This window comes from Bubalus kerabau, chromosome 15, assembly GCF_029407905.1.
Source record: "Bubalus kerabau isolate K-KA32 ecotype Philippines breed swamp buffalo chromosome 15, PCC_UOA_SB_1v2, whole genome shotgun sequence".
Lineage (NCBI taxonomy): Eukaryota > Metazoa > Chordata > Mammalia > Artiodactyla > Bovidae > Bubalus > Bubalus kerabau.
The window spans coordinates 25,105,620-25,129,704 of NC_073638.1; the positions used below are offsets into that span (position 1 = coordinate 25,105,620).

The 24,085-nt window shown below is 39.7% G+C and overlaps 1 protein-coding gene and 1 non-coding gene across 2 annotated transcripts in view; both read left to right on the forward strand.

Annotated features, from left to right (window-relative positions):
* Positions 1-11,940, forward strand: part of LOC129628011 (NXPE family member 2-like) — a 32,541-nt gene extending 20,601 nt beyond the window's left edge. Inside the window, exons 3-6 of the mRNA XM_055547425.1 lie at positions 2,595-3,328; positions 8,233-8,294; positions 10,741-10,956; positions 11,339-11,940. Coding sequence (XP_055403400.1) covers positions 2,595-3,328; positions 8,233-8,294; positions 10,741-10,956; positions 11,339-11,874 — 1,548 coding nt within the window. The 3' untranslated portion in view covers positions 11,875-11,940. The remainder of the gene's footprint in view (positions 1-2,594; positions 3,329-8,232; positions 8,295-10,740; positions 10,957-11,338) is intronic.
* Positions 11,941-23,703: 11,763 nt separating this feature from the next.
* On the forward strand, positions 23,704-23,819 carry LOC129629356 (small nucleolar RNA SNORA3/SNORA45 family). Its single transcript, XR_008703190.1, has one exon. It is a non-coding gene; the product is annotated as a small nucleolar RNA SNORA3/SNORA45 family (small nucleolar RNA).
* The last annotated feature ends 266 nt before the right edge of the window (positions 23,820-24,085 follow it).

Consider the following 24,085-nt stretch of genomic DNA (forward strand, 5'->3'; position numbering starts at 1 on the left):
TAATTTAACTAAATCTAATTAGAATGATTATGGGTAGCTAAATGATCTAGTTTGGCTGACTAGGTTTTTTCCTTAATAAAATAGTTGATTTTTTTCTTTGACTTAGTACCTGATAGACTTAGTACAAAGGTACTTGTTTATAATTTGAAATGACATATTTTTCATGATTTTCCAATAGTGCTAATTCCTATAGAACAAATGCTTTCTCAAAATTTTGCTCTCTACTGAGCGGGTATTTTTATTCACTAAATAAACATTTTATTTTGTTTAAAAAATAGAATTGAATATTTAGAAAATGAAAGTGTGGAGAACAGTCTAAGATTAGAAGCAATAGAAGTACATCACAAAGGGATTTTTCAGCACTTTTACAGCAAACATTAAATACTTGTAAAAATGTCAAGAAGTGACATTTGCAGGTAAAAAGTTTTTTCTGCAAAACTGAGAGACGAAATGTTAAAATGTTTGTTATATAAAGTACTGATGTACCAAGAAATTAAAAAACATTGAAATCAATGAAATCAAAATAAAAAATTGAACAAATGAAATAAACTATATGGAAGAGAAGAAAACACTATTTCTTATACAATATTTGAGAGAAAATAAAGTTGAAACATACTAGTATTAAAATAAATGTAATTTAAAACAACAGTAAGTCTCCATTTTTACCTGTCAACTTTGCAAATAGTTTTAATGACAATGTTTTGTAATTTCACCAACAGTATTTAAAATGATGAATTTTGTAAGGGAAACTTAATTAACTGAGATATCCAACTCCTTTCTCTCGGTGAGCAGACAGCTATCCAAACTTCTCAGTCAGAAGGCAGATTTTATATGACTCTTTTAGTCAGCCCACAATCCAATTATTATAATATGAAATGGATGCATGTGTGCTAAGCTGCTTCATTTGTGTTTGACTTTTTGCAACCCCATGGGCTGTAGTCCACCAGACTCCTCTGTCCATGGGATTCTCCAGTATTCTTGCTAGGAGAATGGAGTTGCCATGCCCTCATTTAGGAGATCTTCCCAACCCAGGGATTAAACCCACATCTCTTATGCCTCCTGCATTGGCGGGCAGGTTCTTTACCACTAGTGCCACCGGGGAGGCAGAATATGATATATGTGATGTTATATATTGTTTTGGCATAACTAAATATCTTGTTCCAGAAAAACCTTTGACTATAGTTGCAGTGCTGCTTAGTCGCTCAATCATGTCTGATTCTTTGCAACCCCATGGACTGTAGCCTGACAGGCTCCTCCGTGGAGTTTTCCAAGCAAGAATACTGGAGCAGGTTGCCATTTCTTACTCCAAGGGGTTTTCCTGACCCTGCAATCCAACCCGCGTCTCTTGCATATCCTGCATTGCATCTTTATGACAGAGGAAGTAAGACATCTGAGCTTCAAGCCTTTCTGTATAAATATTAAACAGCAGTTGACTTAAAAAGCAAAACAATGTAAAACAAACCACCAACAAGCCAATTAAGAAACAAACAGGAGTTGTTTCCAACCCTGGCTTTACTCATGTCATTTTAGGCTACAGCTAAATGTACTTCCTTGAGGCCTGAGAGATTCCTGGGACCTGAACAGACTTTAAACTGGTGGTGATGTTTCCTCCAATTACCTCATTGTCCCGCAGAAAACATGCATTCCTTGTCAGCTAAACAAACTTCTGAGTTGATTCAAGATGTCTTTCAGTACCCTTGTAATGGAGCATTGTACTTAACTCATACTTTGCTGCAATGTGGCATGCCAGCTAGTCTTACATATTGCTGGTGGCAATGAAAACTCTTATCTTGAGGATATATATTTGACAGTTAAGAATAGAAATGTTTATATTCTTTGGTTGACAGATAATTCAATAATATGTGATCTGATATGCCCATCCCTAGGAATCCTTCAAAGAAGTATCCTATGTTTGGAAAGTTGGAAACTATCCAAATGTTATGTAAGATGGAAGTGAATAACTATAATCCAATTGTCTAGTGGCACTGGCCACAGAATTCATTTTGCATCCTCTTGACAGAGTATCATGCAACCATTAAAACTGATCATGAAAATTATCTAACAATATTAAAATGTGTATAATCCATGGTATTATCTGCAAATATGTTAGTACTATATATTTAGTATGGTTACAACTAAATGAATTATATGCATGGAAGGAAAAAGAAAGAGTGAACATAACAATTCAAAAACACCATAAAGAGCAAAGCTTAGGTAAGATCATATTTTTAACACATGGTGTTTTCCCTATTGCCTATAATATGGCTATATGATTTTCATAAAGAAAAGTAGGCCAAGTGAAGCGTTGGTGAAGGAAAACATTAAACAGCCAATCATTTGGTAGTATAAAATTATTTCATATATTTAATTTTTAAGCCAATGACTTCTAACAGAAATCATCAGCTGGTAGCTAAGGAAGTTACATTTCATGGAAATTAGTCCTGTGATTCCAAAACTGAAAACTAGTTAGAATCCATTTTTTATCTGTGTGATTATACCAATTGAAATGTATATAACTAACCCATAATAGTTTATTTTGAAAAGCAAGCCATATTATTTGCTGATAATATATCCTTTTTTCCTTAATACTTCAGTTCTTGTTCAGCTTGAGAAATTCTATTTCTCTGAATCATTGGAACATATTCAGAAATTCCACCTACCTGGAAGCCCCACCAAATCCAGAAATTTCACCAACTGAGACTGAGCTGAGGATAAAGAGGATCATGGAGAAACTAGACCAGCTGATCCCGCCCAGACCCTTCACCAACGTGAGCTCCACCACCAGCGCCACACACAGCAGAGCCACCCTCCTCAGCCCTCAAGACACATACTGCAGGGGGGACCGGCTGGACGTCCTGCTGGAGATGAGGGACCACCTTGGACGCAGGAAGGAATATGGCGGGGATTTCCTCAGGGCCAGGTTATTTTCCCCAGGCCTGAAGGCAGGTGCTTCTGGAAAGGTGACAGACTTCAACAATGGCACCTACCTTGTGAGTTTCACCCTGTTCTGGGAAGGCCAGGTGTCCCTGTCTGTCCTGCTCATCCACCCCAGTGAAGGGGTGTCGGCTCTCTGGAGGGCCAGGAACCAAGGCTACGACAGGGTGAACTTTACAGGCCAGTTTGCTAATGGCTCCTCCCCGGTCTTCTCTAAATGTGGCCTGACCCTTCACACCAGTACTGAACTGTGCAAGTACCTGGACTATCGCGACCAGGAAGCCTTCTACTGCTTGAAGCCTCCCCGTGTTCCCTGTGAGGCGCTGACCCACATAACCACCAGGAATGCAAAGATTTCCTATATTAGACAGAAAGAATGGGCCCTTTTCCACAGGTAAATAGGCCTTCAAATACTATTACTGATACAAAGAGGGAGACTTAGGTTCAGACCAACTCTGCTTAATAACTTTTCATAATCAAGCTCCCTTAAGTCAATAATGTTGACTAGGTTATAATCAGAGTCAGTTGGGATGGTAATATATTAGCAGAGCCCCATACAGGTCACCTTCTCAACTGTGCTTTTAGTCATCCTGACTATTTGTAAAACAAGTATAACCCATGAAGCAATTTCTATAGGTTGAAGGAGATCAGCCCTGGGATTTTTTTGGAAGGAATGATGCTAAAGCTGAAACTCCAGTACTTTGGCCACCTCATGCGAAGAGTTGACTCATTGGAAAAGACTCTGATGCTGGGAGGGATTGGGGGCAGGAGGAGAAGGGGACGACAGAGGATGAGATGGCTGGATGGCATCACTGACTCGATGGACGTGAGTCTCAGTGAACTCCGGGAGTTGGTGATGGATAGGGAGGCCTGGCGTGCTGTGATTCATAGGGTCGCAAAGAGTCAGGCATGACTGAGCGACTAATCTGATCTGATCTGATAGTTCTCCATGGCTTGTCACACTTTTAGATTCAGTAATTTTCTGGAGACCAACATTTTCTATAATATATTCCATGGGATGCCAATCCTACAGAGTGTTAATAGATGCTATGCAAAATCAAAAACAGAACAACAATGATAAAAAAAAAAAAACCCCAAACAAACCAACAAAAAACCCACAGGGAGTGAATGTTGTCATTATTTGGTCTACCTCACCCTTTACATCAAATGACTCACCAAATCCCATGAATTGTACCTTCCAAATATTTCCTGAACCCAGCCATTTCATTCCATGGCTGTTCCCTCTGTCCTTGTATAAACTATCATCCTGCCTCAGATAATTGCAACGATCTCCAGAGATGTTTCCTTGCTCACAGCCTGGTTTCCTTCCTATCCATACTGCATTCAGACCAGTGTTTTACTTTTCCTTGCCTAAAATCCTTAATATGATCCCATTCCTCTAAGGATGACATCTAAACTCTTTAGTATGTTTACAAGGGCTTGTCTCTCTCTGAAGCCCCTTATCTCACCTTTCAGCTACCTTGCTCTCTGTCACTCAAATTGAACTCCTTTAATTATACAAAAGGACCATGCTCTCTCTCAGCTCTGGCATTTCACAAGCCTGCATCTAAACATCATTTCCGCTTTGTTTGGGTAAACTGCTAGTCCCATAGTCTTCCATTGTATTCTATTCTCCCCCAATCAAAATACTCATTACACTATTAAATTTCAGATAAACATTTTATATCCTCTGCCAAGCTGTAAGCTCTGTGACCCAATAACTGTGACGATTGGGTTGGCTAAAACGTTCTTTTGGGTTTTTCTGTAACATCTTATGGAAAAACCCAAACGAACCTTTTGGCCAATCAAATTTTTTTCAACATTCATTCATTCAATTTGTAAATAGTTCTCACTTTCTATATTCCAGACATAGCTCTAGGTGTTGAGAATTTAACATTCTGGGCTGGGGTAGAAAGACAACAAAGAGATTTGTAACATAAAGTCATCAGAATAAGACCAGAATGTGATAGTGAATGTTATTTTATTTATTTTTCATATGCATGCTCCTGTGCTCTTGGAGTCATCTATGATATTTATTTTTTTTCTCTCTTTTTTAAAAATTTTATTTTATTTTTAAACTTTACAATATTGTATTAGTTTTGCCAAATATTGAAATGAAAAGCATGGTCAGGTAAGTATCTTGAGCAGCAAACTGAGAATGGGTTACTTGAACAGCAACCTGAATGAAGTGAAGAAGTTAGCCACATGCATTTAAGGGGAACACTATTTCAAGAAGGGGACTAGAACCTGAAGCAACAGCATGCTGGAATCTTCCAGGAACATGAAGGGGACCATTGAGGCTGGAATGCAGTGAATGAAGGAAAAAGGAGATCCAGCAAGTAGGTAGAGCGTTGGAATATCTATTAACTTTAGTATCTATTCCTTCAAGTCAGATAGAACACAAAACACTTTCCAAAATTATTTGACTATGGACCACCCATTTAATGGATTATTTTAAGGGGTTGTGGTTCTATAGTAAATGCTGCTGCAGAATGGCCTTGGTTTTCTAAAACAGGTTCAGAAAAGCAAGTTGGATAGCATAATACCCTGGAAGTTCAAGTTCAAATCCAATTCAAACATTATGATGACACAAGGGGAGGGGGCAGGATACAACAGACCCTACCTGGCTATAAGATTTCCCTTCCACGCCTAGGTTGCCTTTATTTCTTTTTGTTTTCCTGGTCAAGGTGTGAAAAAATCCATTGATCTTATAGCTCAGCCAAAAAAGGCAGGACTTTTTCAAATATTTTGCTAATAACTAAAGGATACATAATCATGGAGACATAAAGGCCTAAATAATCACAAAAGCATAGAGACTTTCCTGTCTTGAAGGTCTCAAAACCACATCTCAACTCTATGCACAAAGATTACCTGTGCTGATTCCATATTTCCCATTCACTACACCTGCTCCCTCTTGAGAAAATGGTCCTCCTTGCAGTTTGGGATGGAGGAGCTCTCCTTGCACATTCTCCTGTCTGCTCTCAGGAATGCTAAGTTCTGGGTCTGGCAAGTCTGCAGATCTGTATTTTGGGTCTAATCATACTTCTCATCTCACACGCTAGTAAAGTAATGCTCAAAATTCTCCAAGCCAGGCTTCAGCAATATGTGAACCATGAGCTTCCTGATGTTCAAGCTGGTTTTAGAAAAGGCAGAGGAACCAGAGATCAAATTGCCAACATCTGCTGGATCATGGGAAAAGCAAGAGAGTTCCAGAAAAGCATCTATTTCTGCTTTATTGACTATGCCAAAGCCTTTGACTGTGTGGATCACAATAAACTGTGGAAAATTCTGAAAGAGATGGGAATACCGGACCACCCGATCTGCCTCTTGAGAAATTTGTATGCAGGTCAGGAAGCAACAGTTAGAACAGGACATGGAACAACAGACTGGTTCCAAATAGGAAAAGGAGTTTGTCAAGGCTGTATATTGTCACCCTGTATATTTAACTTATATGCAGAGTACATCATGAGAAACGCTGGGCTGGAAGAAACTCAAGCTGGAATCAAGATTGCCGGGAGAAATATCAATAACCTCAGATACGCAGATGACACCACCCTTATGGCAGAAAGTGAAGAGGAACTCAAAAGCCTCTTGATGAAAGTGAAAGAGGAGAGTGAAAAAGTTGGCTTAAAGCTCAACATTCAGAAAACGAAGATCATGGCATTCGGTCCCATCACTTCATGGGAAATAGATGGGGAAACAGTGTCTGACTTTATTTTTTCTGGGCTCCAAAATCACTGCAGATGGTGACTGCAGCCCTGAAATTAAAAGACGCTTACTCCTTGGAAAGAAAGTTATGACCAACCTAGATAGCATATTGAAAAGCAGAGACATTACTTTGCCAACAAAAGTCCGTCTAGTCAAGGCTATGGTTTTTCCTGTGGTCATATATGGATGTGAGAGTTGGACTGTGAAGAAGGCTGAGCACCGAAGAATTGATGATTTTGAACTGTGGTGTTGGAGAAGAATCTTGAGAGTCCCTTGGACTCCAAGGAGATCCAACCAGTCCATTCTGAAGTAGATCAGCCCTGGGATTTCTTTGGAAGGAATGAGGCTAAAGCTGAAACTCTAGTACTTTGGCCACCTCATGCGAAGAGTTGACTCATTGGAAAAGACTCTGATGTTGGGAGGGATTGGGGGCAAGAGGAGAAGGGGACAACAGAGGATGAGATGGCTGGATGGCATCATTGACTCGATGGATGTGAGTCTAAGTGAACTCAGGGAGTTGGTGATGGACAAGGAGGTCTGGCGTGCTGCGATTCATGGGGTCACAAAGAGTCGGACATGACCGAGCGACTGATCTGATCTGATATTTCTCAAGTGAGCTATGTTCATGACAATAATCTGCCTGACTTCATTTTACTTCCCCAAAGACACATTTACTTCCTCCATACCCTGCTCTATTCAAGCCATTTATCCCTCCCTCCCTTACCACACACCCCCTCCCCCCTCCCCTGCCTATCAATGCATGGAAGTAGAGATATCAGTAGTTGAGTTCATGCTGCTGCTGCTAAGTCTCTTCAGTCGTGTCTAACTCTGTGCGACCCCATAGACTATAGCCCACCAGGCTCCTCTGTCCATGGGATTTCCCAGGCAAGAATACTGGAGTGGGCTGCCATTTCCTTCTCCATATCTGGCTTATTTATTTAGCAAAATGGTCTCTAGAATCATCCATATTGTTGCAAATGGCAGGACTTTCTTAAGGCTGAGAAATATCCCACTGTACATATAAACCATATTTTTCTTTATCTATTTACCCATTGATAGACACTTAGGTTGTTCCCATATCATGGATATTGCCAATAATGCTGCTATGACCACAGAACTGCAGATATCTCTTCAAGTTTGCAGAACTCTTACATCAGAAGCTCTGAAGATGAAGCCCAGTGATCTGAGTTATAACAAGCACTCTAGATGATTCTGATGCAAACTCGAATTAGAGAAGTACTCGCCTAGGAAAATATCCATGAAGGACTAAATTACTATGCATGCTAAATGTGGTAGAATGTGGTCAAAAATAATTTGGATGGTAAAATCAAAGAGATTTATACTTGATTAATTGCACATACAAGGTGAGTGACTCTCTGGATCTCTGGATTCCTATCATTAGCAGGAGAACAGTTTTACAGAATCCTGACCTGTTTCTTTTCTGTATAATATCTAAAATATATCAAAATAAAGAAAAAATGTATTTACAGAGAGTTGAGAGTGGTTTGATTGTTCTAAGTCCCCCATGATTTATTCTTACTTTAATGTCTCAACAGTTATCAGGCTAATTTATTTTCTAATTTCTTCAAGGTCCAATGTGGGGGTTGAAATGATGAAGAACTTTGCCTCCATCAAGGTCTTAGCATGTGGCAGTAAGTCTATTGTGTTCAAAATTTATCCATTTAATGGACATCCTTACTTCAAGAGATATTTATTGAATATTAACCATTTCAATTTTTCATTTCCTGGGATAAATAGTATTAATTATCTTGGGCTTTGCAGAAGGGGTTTTATTCTTGGAAATTATTTTCATATAAATTTAAACCAATTTTCATCTTGAGTCAGCTATAAAAGGCTAGGCAACCCTTCATTTCAGCTGCCTTCTCTCAAAATGTACAGGTTATTTGTATTTGTATTTCAACTTGGGATTTGTTCCTGAAAAACCAATAATTGGGTACTGGTGAAAATGTCTCAGATGAACTACAGAGCTTGGAAATTTCTTTGATGGTTTCTAATCTCTCTTTCAGCCAAACCATCTCAGTTAAAGTTCTATAAATGAAAATTCCTGTGGATTTCTTTCAGTTTTATCACATAAACTTCGGTGGTCAATTCAAAGCCATCTCAGTTATCAAAGTGATGTTTCTGCTATACTGAAATTAAAGTGAACTTCAAAGAAGCAAATTACTTCCATTTTAACAGTCAATAGGGTATACATCTACCCATTGCCCTTTTCTCATGTATTCAGAAATGTTTATTGAGGACCTACTATAGGCTAAGAACTTTGCTAAACCCTGTGGGGATATAAATAAACCAGAAACCCAGATCTAAAGCTCACAGGCTATGGGTGAAAGATAGATTCCTTCCCTGCCATGGCAACCATCATCTATACATCACTTTTACACCAATGAAAGTTCTTTGACTCTTGAGGCCAATTAATTTGTAACACCCCTTCTTGGTTTCCCTCTTGCCTAGATAGTAATTTCTAGTAAAGTCTTATAAGATGATGTGTTCCTGAACATATATCCCAAATCTGAGCAATGTAGGTAGATAACAAAAAGATGTGGCTTTAAAAAAATTATGTATTTATTTATTTATTGGCTGCACTGGTCTTCGTTGCTGCACATGGGCTTTCTCCAGTTGTGGTGAACAGGGGCTACTCTTCCTTGTAGTTCATGGGCTTCTCACTGCGTTGGCTTCTCTTGTTGTAGAGTACAGTCTATAGGCTCAAGAAATCAGTAGTTGTGGCTCTTGGGCTTAGTTGCTCCGTGGCATGTGGCATCTTCTCGGGCCAGAGACTGAACTACCGTCACCTGCGTTGGCAGGTGGATTCTTAACCACTGGACCACCAGAGAAGTCCCAAGATTTTTTCTTTTTAACTTATTTATTTATTTTAGTTGGAGGACAATTACAATATTGTGATGTGGCTGATTCATGTTGATGTATGCCAAGATTGGTTTTAAAGTGGCAAAAGATAAAAATAGCTCAGTTACACATGGATGGAAAGATTTTGATATGAGTCAGTGAGTTCAACTTAGGCCACTTTTAAAGTGGAATATTCGGGCTTCTCTGGTGGCTCAGATGATAAAGAATCCACCAGCAATGCAGGAGACCTGGGTTCGATCTCTGGGTTGGGAAAATACCCTGGAGGAGGGCATGGCAACCCACACCAGTATCCTTGCCTGGAGAATCTCCATGGACAGAGGAGCCTGACAGAGGACAGAGTCGGACATGACCGAGCGACTAAGCACTGCAAAGCAGAATATTCAGAAAAAGCTGATATTGTTCTTCTCTTTTTCTGCACTAATCAGACCACACAGCATATTAAGTTCAGTTTTGGGCACAAGGAAGAAACACTGAAGGAGTTTTCCTGTGAACTAGAAAACATGGCTCTGATATATACAGAATAAGAAGCAGCAGTCATTTCGTAAATGTGTTCAAACTTTCTCCATGAGTAAGTAGTTTGAGGAAGAGATGTCCAGTCCTACCTGGCCAGGGTCATGGGAATGATATTCAGTTGGGCTACTGATTGCTGCTTTTTACCACCACGCATTTCTCCCTCAATTTTGGCTAGCTGTCTCACAACTGCATGGCCTTAGGAATAACATGAAGCCCTGGGAAACACTGAAAATTCACAAGGGAAAAATCTAACCCCTCTCTGTGCGTGTGCATGCTCAGTCATCCAGTCGTGTCTAATTCTTTGCGACCCTATGGATTGTAGCCCTCAAGGCTCCTCTATCCATTGGCTATTCCAGGCAAGAATACTGAAGTGGATTGCCATTTTCTACTCAAGAGGATCTTCCCAACCCAGGGTTCAAACCTGCGTCTCTTGTATCTCCTGCACTGGCAGGCAAATTCTTTACCACTAAGCCACCTGGGAAGCCTCAACCCCATTCTAGGGAATACCATTCATTACTGAGATTATTCAAAAGTGATAAGTTTTAAGTCATCCCTTTAACATGATCTAAATATTTGGGAAGAAGACAAAGCAATAGAGAAGGGTGGAGGGAAAAGGGGCAAAAGAGGAAGAAAATGAGGAAACTGTCTTTGAAATAATTTGTGAGAATAAAAATTGCTGATTGTGGGAATTCTTATCACCAGAGAGTAAGAACATAGAAGCAAAATGTCGGCTCGGCATGAAGAGTCCTTTCCCCAGTGGTTACACTGTGAAAAGAAAGTGGATTGCAGCATTTTGTAAACAGATAGAATTAAATGAAACAAAAACTATAAATGACTGCTTGAAGAGAAAACTTATTTACCTAATGGGAGACTCAACACTGCGTCAGTGGATTCAATATTTACCAAAAATGGTAAAAAGTACGTGTCTTATTTTTATTTTGAAATTATAGTTGCCTTCAGAGGCTGTTTTTATAATAGAAGTCTTCATTTTCCTTTTCTAATGTTAATTATTTTTTAAAACATGTCAAACATTTAGATTTGGGCTTTTAATCAAAAGTTAAATTTTATCTTTTCATTCTCAAATATCAACATTTTATTCCTCTGTCTCTATGCTGGTAATAATTTCACAATTTTGTTAAGATTTTAATGCATTTGGTAAAGTTCTCTTCTTCCCATAGGCAGCAATGTTTTTATAGTTAGAAGTGATCTTGGTCAGAATTTTATAAATATGTACATCTAAAAATTATATCATTATTTTCCTTTTGTTAAAAGAGTTATTGATTTTTTTTTTACCCATCAGCCTTAAAAGATTTTGATCTTCATGGAGTTGGGCCCTTTAAAACACATATGCTTCTGGATGCTGAAAGACATATTTTGATTCAGTGGAAAAAGCATGGTCATCCATTTATTACTCAAAGTCTGTTCTCGGTAAAGGATGATAATTATATCCCACGGGAAATTGACCGGATAGCAGGAGACAAGGACACCGCCATCGTTATCACTCTTGGTCAGCACTTGAGACCCTTCCCCATAAAAATTTTTATCCGTAGGGCCATCAATGTTCAAAAGGCCATAGAACGACTATTCTTGCGAAGCCCAGAAACCAAGGTGATCCTGAAAACTGAAAACACTAGGAGGATGTTTGATAATGCAGAGATGTTTAGTGATTTTCACGGTTATATTCAGAATCTTATCATGAGGGATATTTTCATGGATCTCAATGTGGGTATTATTGATGCCTGGGACATGACTATTGCTGATAGCACCAATAATATCCATCCACCTGATTATGTGGTTGAAAATCAGATTAACATGTTCTTAAACTACATTTGCTAGAGGAAAAATATAGCAATAACAAAAGTACCCCGTGCTAGCCATTCTATATAGATGACCTCACTTATACTGCAAGGGTAGTTTAATACAATCCAAGGTAGGAGGAAACAAAATTGAAAAGTTACTGTTAAAATAAACATAATATAAAATTTAAAACCTAAGCCATTTTATGTGTACAATTCCATGGCATTAATTACATTCACCATATTGTGCAACCACCATCATGATCTCCAGATATTTTTTATCATCCCAAACAGAAACTTATATCCATTGACTAATAATTCCCCAACTGCTCTTACCCCCAGATAACAACCATTCTACTTTCTGTCTCTATGAATTAAACCATTCTAGGTGGCTCATATCGGAGAAGGAAATGGCACCTCACTCCAATACTCTTGCCTGGAAAATCCCATGGGCAGAGGAGCCTGGTAGGTTGCAGTCTATGGGGTCTCGAAGAGTTGGACACAACTGAGCAACTTCACTTTCACTTTTCACTTTCATGCATTGAGAAAGAAATGGCAACCCACTCCAGTGTTCTTGCCTGGAGAATCCCAGGGATGGGGGAGCCTGGTGGGCTGCCATCTGTGGGGTCGCACAGAGTCAGACACGACTGAAACAACTTAGCAGAGGCGGGTAGTTCATACAAGTGGAATTATATAGTATTTTTCCATTGTTCTGGCTTATTTTTCTCAGTATAATGTCTTTTGAGTTTCATACATGTTGTAGCATGTGTCAGAATTTCCTTCCATTTTTGCAGATGAAAAATTCCATTGTATTATGTCTATACGCATTTTGTCTTTCCAGGCATCTGTTGATAGGGATATTTGGGTTGTTTCCATCTTTTGGATATTGTGAATAATACTGCTATGAAGAGGAAATAAAACTTAAAGGATTGTTTCTAGTGCTGAGTGTGATGACAGAACAGCAAAAGGTCATCATTCATAGTTTAATTTTAGGAAATATAAGGCCTGGAAATGAGCAGTCTAAATGATTAAAGTTTAGAGAAGTTTAGAGAAAATGTAAAATATAGAAGAAAACCTAGTGGAATCATAATAGCAGTCTTTGTACTTAAGATAATTATTTGAAATTTGTTAACCAGTTGTTCTCTAGATTTCAGTAAGAATCAGGAATCACAGCCCAAACCCGCAAACATGTTGAGAAAACCAGCTACTATTATTATGTCAATGTACAGACCCTACAATCCTGGTTCTTGCTGATCCTAAAAGTATGAGAGGAGGTCTCCTTGAGATGACTTCAAATGACTTCATAAGATTTTCTCTAGATTGTCCTCTCAAAATAAAATTATCCTCCCTTTCTATTAATATACTTGAGGTTCAGTCAGTTCAGTCACTCAGTTGTGGACTTAGTGGACCCCATGGACTGCAGTACGCCAGGCCTCCCTGTCCATCACCAACTCCTGGAGTTTACTCAAACTCATGTTCATAGAGTTGGTGATGCCATCTGAACATTTCATCCTCTGCCATCCCACCATCTCATTCTCTGTCATCTCCTTCTCCTCCTGCCTTCAATCTTTCCCAGCATCAGGGTCTTTTCCAATGAGTCGTCAGTTCTTCACATCAGGTGGCCAAAGTATGAGTGTCTCAGCTTCAGTCCTTCCAATGAATTTTCAGGACTGATTTTCTTTAGGATGGACTGGTTGGATCTCCTTGCAGTCCCAGGGACTCTCCAAGAGTCTTCTCCAACACCACAGTTCAAAAGCATCAATTCTTCGGCACTCAGCTTTCTTTATGGTCCAGCACTCACATCCATATATGACTACTGGAAAAATCATAGCTTTGACTAGATGGACCTTTGTCAGCAAAGTAATGTCTCTGCTTTTAATATGCTGTCTAGGTTGGTCACAGCTTTTCTTCCAAGGAGCAGGTGTCTTTTAATTTCATGGCTGCAGTCAACATCTGCAGTGATTTTGGAGCCCAAGAAAATAAAGTCTGTCACTGTTTCCAGTCTTTCTCCACCTACTTGTCATGGAGTGATGGGACCAGATGCTATGATCTTAGTTTTTTTAATGTTGAATTTTAAGCCAACTTTTTCACTCTCCTCTCTCACTTTCATCAAGAGGCTCTTTAGTTCTACACTTTCTGCTGTAAGGGTGGTGTCATCTGCATATCTGAGGTTATTGATATTTCTCCCAGCAATCTTGATTTCAGCTTGAACTTCATCCAGCCTGGCATTTCACATGATGTACTCTGCATAGAAGTTAAATAAGCAGATTGACAATATAAAGCCTTGACATACTCCTTTCCTGATTTTGAGCCAGTCTGTTGTTCCATGTCCGGTTCTAACTGTTGCTTCTTGACCTGCATTCAGATTTCTCAGGAAGCAGGTAAGATGGTCTGGTATTCCCACCTCTTTAAGAATTTTCCACAGTTTGTTGTGATCTACACAGTCAAAGCCTTTGGTGTAATCAACAAAGCAGAAGTAGATGTTTTTCTGGAACTCTCTTCCTTTTTTGATGATCCAACAGATGTTGGCAATTTGATCTCTGGTTCCTCTGCCTTTTCTAAAACCAGCTTGAACATCTGGAAGTTCTTGGTTCACATACTGTTGAAGCCTGGCTTGGAGAATTTTGAGCATTACTTTGCGGGCATGTGAAATGAATGTAATTGTGCTATAGTTTTAACATTCTTTGGCATTGTCCTTCTTTGGGATTGGAATGAAAACTGACTTTTACAATCCTGTGACCACTGCGGAGTTTTCCAGGATTGCTGGCATATTGAGTGCAGCACTTTCACAGCATCATCTTTCAGGATTTGAAATAGCTCAACTGGAATTCCATTACCTCCACTAGCTTTGTTCGTAGTGATGCTTCCTAAAGCCCACTTGACTTCACATTCCAGAATGTCTGGCTCTAGGTTGGTGATCACATCATCGTGATTATCTGGGTTGTGAAGATCTTTTTTGTGCAGTTCTTCTGTATATTCTTGCCACTTCTTCTTAATATCTTCTGCTTCTGTTAGGTCCATGCCATTTCTGTCCTTTATTGTGCCCATCTTTGTATGAAACGTTCCCTTTAATCTCTAATTTTCTTGAAGATATCTCTAGTCTTTCCCATTCTACTGTTATCCTCTATTTCTTTCATTGATCACTGAGGAAGGCTTTCTTATCTCTCCTTGCTATTCTTTGGAACTCTGCATTCAAATGGGTATGTCTTTCCTCTTCTCCTTTGCCTTTGGCATCTCTTCTTTTTTCAGCTATTTGCAAGGCCTTGTCAGACAACCATTTTGCCTTTTTGCATTTCTTTTTCTTGGGGATGGTCTTGATCCCTGTCTCCTGTACAATGTCACGAACCTCCATCCATAGTTCTTCAGGCACTCTGTCTATCAGATTTAATCCCTTGAGTCTATTTGTCACTGCCACTGAATAATCATAAGGGATTTGATTTAGGTCATACCTGAATGACCTAGTGGTTTTCCCTACCTTATTCAATTTAAGTCTGAATTTGGCAATAAGGAGTTCATGATCTGAGCCACAGTCAGCTCCTGGTCTTGTTTTTGCTGACTGTATAGAGCTTCTCCATCTTTGGCTGCAAAGAATATAATCAATCTGATTTCAGTGTTGACCATCTGGTGATGTCCATGTGTAGAGTCTTCTCTTGTGTTGTTGGAAGAGGGTGTTTCTATGATCAGTGTGTGCTGTCTTAGGAAAAGTCTGTTATCCTTTGCCCTGCTTCATTTTGTACTCCAAGGCCAAATTTGCCTGTTACTCCAGATATCTCTTGACTTCCTACTTTTGCATTCTATTCCCCTATGATGAAAAGGACATCATTCACAGAAGACTGAGTCAGACCTGTGTTTGAGTCTCCTGTGGAGGTATGGGTCAGCAGTGGCCTGCCACAGGGGCAGGAGCTCTGGGTGCAGCTGCCTGGTCACATAGCCTGTGGCATAAGCCCTCTTGGAGGTCACCATTAACCCCACCACAGAGATGCAGAGCAGATGACCCACAAACTGCAGAACAATTATACCAAAGAAATTATTGCACTGTTAAGAAAGTTCTAGGACTCACAACAGATTTCCCAACCTTGGGATCTGGCAAAGGGACTGAGAACCCCCACGGTATTTAACTTTGGAGGCCAGTGGGATTTGATTATAGAACTTACACAGGACTGGGGAAACGGACTCTTGCAGGGCACAAACAAAACCTGTGTGCACCGGGACCAAGGGGAAAGGAACAGTGACCCCCACAAGAGACTGACCCAGACTTGCCTGTGAGTGTCTGGAGTCTCCAGCAGAGGCATGGGCTGGTGGTCACCTGCTGCAGGATCGAGGGCACTGAGTGCAGCAGTGCATGCCTGGGGCCTTTTGAAGGAGGTCGCCATTATCTTCATTACCTCCACCATAGTTTGGTCTCAGGTCAAACAGCAGGGAGGGAACACAACCTCGCCCATCAACAGAAAATTGGATTAAAGAGTTACTGAACATGGCCCCACCCATCAGAACAAGACCCAGTTTCCCCCACAGTCAGTCTCTCCCATCAGGAAGCTTCCATAAGCCTCTTATCCTTATCCTTCAGGGGGAAGACAGAATGAAAACCACAATCATAGAAAACTAACCAAACTGATCACATGGACCACAGCCTTGTCTAGCTCAATGAAACCATGAGCCATGCCATGTAGGGCCACCCAAGCTGGACGGGTCATGGTGGAGAGTTCTGACAAAATGTGGTCCACTGGAGAAGGGAATGGCAAAGCACTTCAGTAGTCTTGCCTTGAGAATCCCATGAACAGTATGAAAAATCAAAAAGATGGGACACTGAAAGATGAACTCCCCAGGCTGGTAGGTGCCCAATATGCTACTGAAAAATATTGGAGAAATAACTCCAGAAGGAACGAAGAGATGGAGCCAAAGCAAAAGCAAAAACAACACCCAGGTGTGGATGTGACAGGTGATGGAAGTAAAGTCCGATGCTGTAAAGAGCAATATTGCATAGGAACCCGGAATGTTAGGTCCATGAATGAAGGTAAATTAGAAGTGGTCAAACAGCAGATGGCACAAGTGAACACTGACATTTTAGGAATCAGTGAACTAAAATGGACTGGAATGGTTGAATTTAATTCAGATGACCATTATATCTACTCCTGTGGGCAAGAATCCCTTAGAATAAATGGAGTAGCCCTCATAGTCAACAAAGAGTATGAAATGCAGTATTTGGGTGCAATCTCAAAAATGACAGAATGATCTCTGTTCGTTTCCAAGGCAAACCATTCAGTATCACAGCAATCCAAGTCTATGCCCCAACCAGTAATGCTGAAGAAACTGGAATCGAATGGTTCTATGAAGACCACTTGAAGTTATAAGAGTGGAAATGTTGTTACTCCAGGGTGATTTCTTTTTTGTACTATGTTTCTTAGGGAGAGGAAGTGAAATTATAGTGCGGTAACATCAGTATGAATGTCAATCCGTACAGCTTAGAAACAGGCTTCTCTAAATAAGAGAAACATATTAGAAGTCTTTTCCTTTGGTTCTAAATTGTCACATAGAAGCTTTCAAAATAAATCTATCTGTTCTTCCAATCATTGCACTCTTAAATGCTTATATGAGTTATCATTGTCCTTCCAACCAAAGTTATCTTAAGTCCCTTTAACCTGATTCTGAGGTGATAGAGTTTACACTTTTATTATGATTACTCTTCTCTGATTGCACTGAACTGTGTCTGTGTCATTCTACAACATGTGTTCTATCCCATCTCTCACTTCCACAAAGTCAATGCTCTAATTTAAATGTGATTAATCAGCATTGAATAGTAAGGGTCTGTTCGCTTGTTCTAAAGCTGCACTGTAAGTATTATAGCTGTGAGTCACATGTCACTGTTTAAATTAAAATTAAATTAAATTCAAAATCATCTACTTGGTTGCACTAATCACATTTTGTGTTCAGTGGCCACATGTGGCTAGTGGCACTCTGCTGACAGTACAATACTTCCTTCCATTTGAAAAGCCCACACATTTTAGTCAACATAGAAAGACTAAAACTTAGCTTCTAGAATCAGGAACAAGGCAAAGATTCGACATAGTACTGGATATTCTAGCCAATGCAATTAGATAAGAAAAATAAACAAAAGGCATGGAAATTGAAAAAGAAGAAATAAAATTATTTCCATTTCCAGGTGACATGATCTTATATTTAGAATCCTAAGGATGTTACAAAAATACCTGTTTGAACTAATAAATTCAGCAAATTTGCAGAAAACAAAATCAACGTTTACAATCAGTTGCATTTTTAAATAAAAAACACAATGAGGTGTCACCTCACAATGGTCAGAATGGCTATTATTAAAGAAATCTACATATAATAAATGCTGCAGTGGGTGTGGAGAAATGGGAACCTTTGTACACTGCTGATAGGTATGAAAATTGGTTCAGCTACTATGGAAAACAGTATAGCTATTCCTTAAAAAACTAAAAATAGACCTACTATATGATCTGGCAACCCCACTCCTAGATATATACTCAGGAAAAAAAGCTTATAATTCAAAAAGATACATGCATCCCAAAGTTTATAGCCACATTATTTATAGTCAAGACATGGAAACAAGAGATAATTGGATTAAGAAGATGTGGTACATATACAATGGACTATTCAGATCAGATCAGATCAGTCGCTCAGTCATGTCCAACTCTTTGCGACCACATGAATCACAGCACGCCAGGCCTCCCTGTCCATCACCAATTCCCAGAGTTCACTGAGACTCACGTCCATCGAGTCAGTGATGCCATCCAGCCATCTCATCCTCTGTCGTCCCCTTCTCCTCTTGCCCCCAATCCCTCCTGCATCAGAGTCTTTTCCAATGAGTCAACTCTTCGCATGAGGTGGCCAAAGTACTGGAGTTTCAGCTTTAGCATCATTCCTTCCAAAGAACACCCAGGGCTGATCTCCTTTAGGATGGACTGGTTGGATCTCCTTGCAGTCCAAGGGACTCTCAAGATTCTTCTCCAACACCACAGTTCAAAAGCATCAATTCTTGGGCGCTCAGCCTTCTTCACAGTCCAACTCTCACATCCATACATGACCACAAGAAAAACCATAGCCTTGACTAGACAAATCTTTGTTGGCAAAGTAATGTCTCTGCTTTTCAATATGCTATCTAGGTTGGTCATAACTTTCCTTCCAAGGAGTAAGTGTCTTTTAATTTCACGGCTGCAGTCACCATCTGTAGTGATTTTGGAGCCTAGGAAAATAGAGTCAGACACTGTTTCCACTGTTTCCCCATCTATTTCCCATGAAGTGATGGGACCGGATGCCATGATCTTTGTTTTCTGCATGTTGAGCTTTAAGCCAACTTTTTCACTCTCCACTTTCACTTTCATCAAGAGGCTTTTGAGTTCCTCTTCACTTTCTGCCATAAGGGTGGTGTCATCTGCATATCTGAGGTTATTGATATTTCTCCTGGCAATCTTGATTCCAGCTTGCATTTCTTCCAGCCCAGCGTTTCTCATGATGTACTCTGCATATAAGTTAAATAAACAGGGTGACAATATACAGCCTTGATGTACTCCTTTTCCTATTTGGAACCATTCTGTTGTTCCATGTCCAGTTCTAACTGTTGCTTCCTGACCTGCATACAGGTTTCTCAAGAGGCAGATCAGGTGGTCTGATATTCCCATCTCTTTCAGAATTTTCCATAGTTTATTGTGATCCACACAGTCAAAGGCTTTGGCATAGTCAATAAAGCAGAAATAGATGCTTTTCTGGAACTCTCTTGCTTTTTCCATGATCCAGGGGATGTTGGCAATTTGATCTCTGGTTCCTCTGCCTTTTCTAAAACCAGCTTGAACATCAGGAAGTTTACGGTTCACATATTGCTGAAGCCTGGCTTGGAGAATTTTGAACATTACTTTACTAGCGTGTGAGATGAGTGCAATTGTGCGGTAGTTTGAGAGTTCTTGGGCATTGCCTTTCTTTGGGATTGGAATGAAAACTGACCTTTTCCAGTCCTGTGGCAACTGCTGAGTTTTCCAAATTTGCTGGCATATTGAGTGCAGCACTTTCACAGCACCATCTTTCAGGATTTGGAATAGCTCAACTGGAATTCCATCACCTCCACTAGCTTTGTTTGTAGTGATGCTTTCTAAGACCCACTTGACTTCACATTCCAGGCTGTCTGGTTCTAGGTGAGTGATCACAGCATCGTGATTATCTGGGTCGTGAAGATCTTTTTTGTACAGTTCTTCTGTGTATTCTTGCCATCTCTTCTTAATATCTTCTGCTTCTGTTAGGTCCATACCATTTCTGTCCTTTATCGAGCCCATCTTTGCATGAAATATTCCTTTGGTATCTCTGATTTTCTTGAAGAGATCCCTAGTCTTTCCCATTCTGTTGTTTTCCTCTATTTCTTTGCATTGATCTCTGAGGAAGGCTTTCTTATCTCTCCTTGCTATTCTTTGGAACTCTGCATTCAGATGTTTATATCTTTCCTTTTCTCTTTTGCTTTTCACTTCTCTTCTTTTCACAGCTATTTGTAAGGCCTCCCCAGACAGCAATTTTGCCCTTTTGCATTTCTTTTCCATGGGGATGGTCTTCATCCCTGTCTCCTGTACAATGTCACGAACCTCATTCCATAGTTCATCAGGCACTCTATCTATCAGATCTAGGCCCTTAAATCTATTTTTCACTTCCACGTATAATCATAAGGTATTTGATTTAGGTCATACCTGAATAGTCTAGTGGTTTTCCCTACTTTCTTCAATTTCTGTCTGAATTTGGCAATAAGGAGTTCATGGTCTGAGCCACAGTCAGCTCCTGGTCTTGTTTTTGCTGACTGTATGGAGCTTCTCCATCTTTGGCTGCAAAGAATATAATCAATCTGATTTTGGTGTTGACCATTTGGTGATGTCCATGTATAGAGTCTTCTCTTGTGTTGTTAGAAGAGGGTGTTTGTTATGACCAGTGCATTTTCTTGGCAAAACTCTATTAGTCTTTGCCCTGCTTCATTCCGTATTTCAAGGCCAAACTTGCCTGTTACTCCAGGTGTTTCTTGACTTCCTACTTTTGTATTCCAGTCCCCTATAATGAAAAGGATATCTTTTTTGGGTGTTATTTCTAAAAGGTCTTGTAGGTCTTCAAAGAACCGTTCAACTTCAGCTTCTTCAGCCTTACTGGTTGGGGCATAGACTTGGATTACTGTGATATTGAATGGTTTGCCTTGGAAACAAACAGAGATCATTCTGTCGTTTTTGAGATTGTATCCAAGTACTGCATTTCAGACTCTTTTGTTGACCATGATGGCTACTCCATTTCTTCTGAGGGATTCCTGTCCACAGTAGTAGATATAATGGTCATCTGAGTTAAATTCACCCATTCCAGACCATTTCATTTCGCTGATTCCTAGAATGTCAACATTCACTCTTGCCATCTCTTGTTTGATCACTTCCAATTTGCCTTGATTCATGGACCTGACATTCCAGGTTCCTATGCAATATTGCTCTTTACAGCATCAGACCTTGCTTCTATCACCAGTCACATCCACAGCTGGGTGTTCTTTTTGCTTTGGCTCCATCCCTTCATTGTTTCTGGAGTTATTTCTCCACTGATCTCCAGTAGCATATTGGGCACCTACTGACCTGGGGAGTTTCTCTTTCAGTATCCTATCATTTTGCCTTTTCATACTGTTCATGGAGTTCTCAAGGCAAGAATACTGAAGTGGTTTGCCATTCCCTTCTCCAGTGGACCACATTCTGTCAGATCTCTCCACCATGACCCGCCCGTCTTGGGTTGCCCCATGGGCATGTCTTAGTTTCATCGAGTTAGACAAGGCTGTGGTCCTAGTGTGATTAGATTGACTAGTTTTCTGTGAGTATGGTTTCAGTGTGTTTGCCCTCTGATGCCCTCTTGCAACACCTCCTGTCTTACTTGGGTTTCTCTTACCTCGGGCGTGGGGTATCTCTTCACGGCTGCTCCAGCAAAGCGCAGCCATTGCTCCTTACCTTGAATGAGGGATATCTCCTCACCGCTGCCCTTCCTGACCTTCAACGTGGGATAGCTACTCTAGGCCCTGTTACTCAGCAGTAAAAATGGAATGAAATAATGCCATTTGCAATAGCATTGATAAACCTAGAGAATACTATACTTAGTGAAGTAAGTCAGGCAGAGAAGGACAAATACTCTGTGATTTCACTTAAATATGGAATCTAAAATATAATATAAATAAATTTGTATACAAAACAGAAACAGACAGAAAACAAAACTTATGGTTACCAAAGGGGAGAGGGAGGAAGGGAAGAAGGGAAAAATTAGGAGTGTGGGATTAACAGATAAAAACCACTATATAGAAATAGATAGGCAACAAGACTTTATTGTATAGCACAGAGAATTATATTCTACATCTTGTAATAAACTATAGGGAATATAATCAGAAAAAAATAACTGAATCACTATGCTGCACATGTGAAACTTACACAGTATTGTACATCAACTGTACTTTGATTTAAAAAAATTCATTTGCATTTTTATATACTTACAATGACCAACCTGAAAAAGAAATTAAGAAGGCAGTCCTATTTACTATGCCTCAAAAAGGATAAAATATTTTGGAATAAACTTAATGAAGTAGATTATAGACTTGTACACTAAATGATACAAAAAATACTTTTAAAATCAAAGAGGTTACAAATAAATGGAAAGACATTCACATACTTGTAGAGTGGAAGACTTAATATTATCAGAATGTTCATACATACCAAATAAAGCAATCTACGGACTCAATGCAATACTTATAAAAATTCCAGTGGGTTTTTTTTGTGTGTGAAAATAGAAAAAAATTCTAAAATTCATATGAACTCTCAAAGGAACCTGAATACCCAAAACAATCTTGAAGAAGAACAAAGTTGGAAGACTCAGACTTCCTGATTTCAAAATGATACTACAAAGTAACAGTGATTAAGGCAGTGTTCTTGTTGTTTAGTCAGGCAGTCTTCTGCAACTCTTTGTAACCCGTTGGACTGTGGCCTGCCAGGCTCCTCTGCCCATGGGATTTTCCAGGCAAGAATACTGGAATGTGTTGCCATTTCCTTCTCCAGGGGATCTTCACTACCCAGGGATTGAACCCACGTTTCCTGCATCTCCTACATTTCCTGCATTGGCAGGTGGATTCTTTATCACTGAACCGCCTAGGAAGCCCAAGTAATGTGATATGGTACAGGCATAAAGATAGATATATAGGCCAATGGAACAGGATAGCGAGTATAGAAATAACCCCTTGCATATATGGTCAAATAATTTTTTAACAAGGGTGCTAAGCCTAATCAATGGGGAAAGAACAGTCTTTTCAACAAATGGTGTCAGGAAAACTGGGTATGCACATACAACACAATGAAGCTGGACCCTTACCTTATACTGTATATAAGAATTCACTCAAAATTTATGAAATAACTAAACAGAAGACCTAATACTGCTAAACTTGTAGAAGAAAACATAGGGGAAAGTCTTTAAGACAATAGATTTGTCAATGACTTCTTTGATATGACATCAAAAGCACAAATAACAAAATAAACACAAATGGGACTATACCATGAACTCAAAAACTTTTGCATGTCAAAGGGAAAAATGCATGAAAAGACAGCCTACAGAATGGGATAAAATAATTTTAAATTGTACATCTGGCAAAGCTTAATATCCACAATATATAATGAAGAGCTACAACTCAACAACAGTAATACAACAACCTGATTGAAACAATGGGCAAAGGATTGAGGCTGGAGTCAATTCTAGTGGAATTCTCAAGGCAAGAATGCTGGAGTGGGTAGCCATTCCCTTCTCCAGGGGATTTTCCTGACCCACGGATCAAATCCAGGTCTCCTGCATTGCAGGTAGATTCTTTACCATCTGAGCCACCTGGGTATCAGCTATTGATTTAGGGTGCTAGAGTCCTTGAAGAGTAACTGCTGACCTTATTCACTGGCTGTGGTGTAGTCAGTCACCAGGCTAGTGACATGCAACAGAGGAAAAAACTGAGCAAAGGAATCGATTAGATTTTCTCCAAAGAATATATACAAATGGCCAATAAGCATATGAAAAGATGTTCATCATCACTGATCATTAGGGAAAAGTAAATCAAAACCAAAATAAGACATCACTTCATGCCTATCAGAAGGGCCACAATCAAAACAATGTTGGTGAGAATGCAGAGAAGTTGGGACTCTTGTGCACTGTTAGCGGGAATGTAAAATGGTGCCGTTATTGTGGAAAAAAGTATGGAGCTT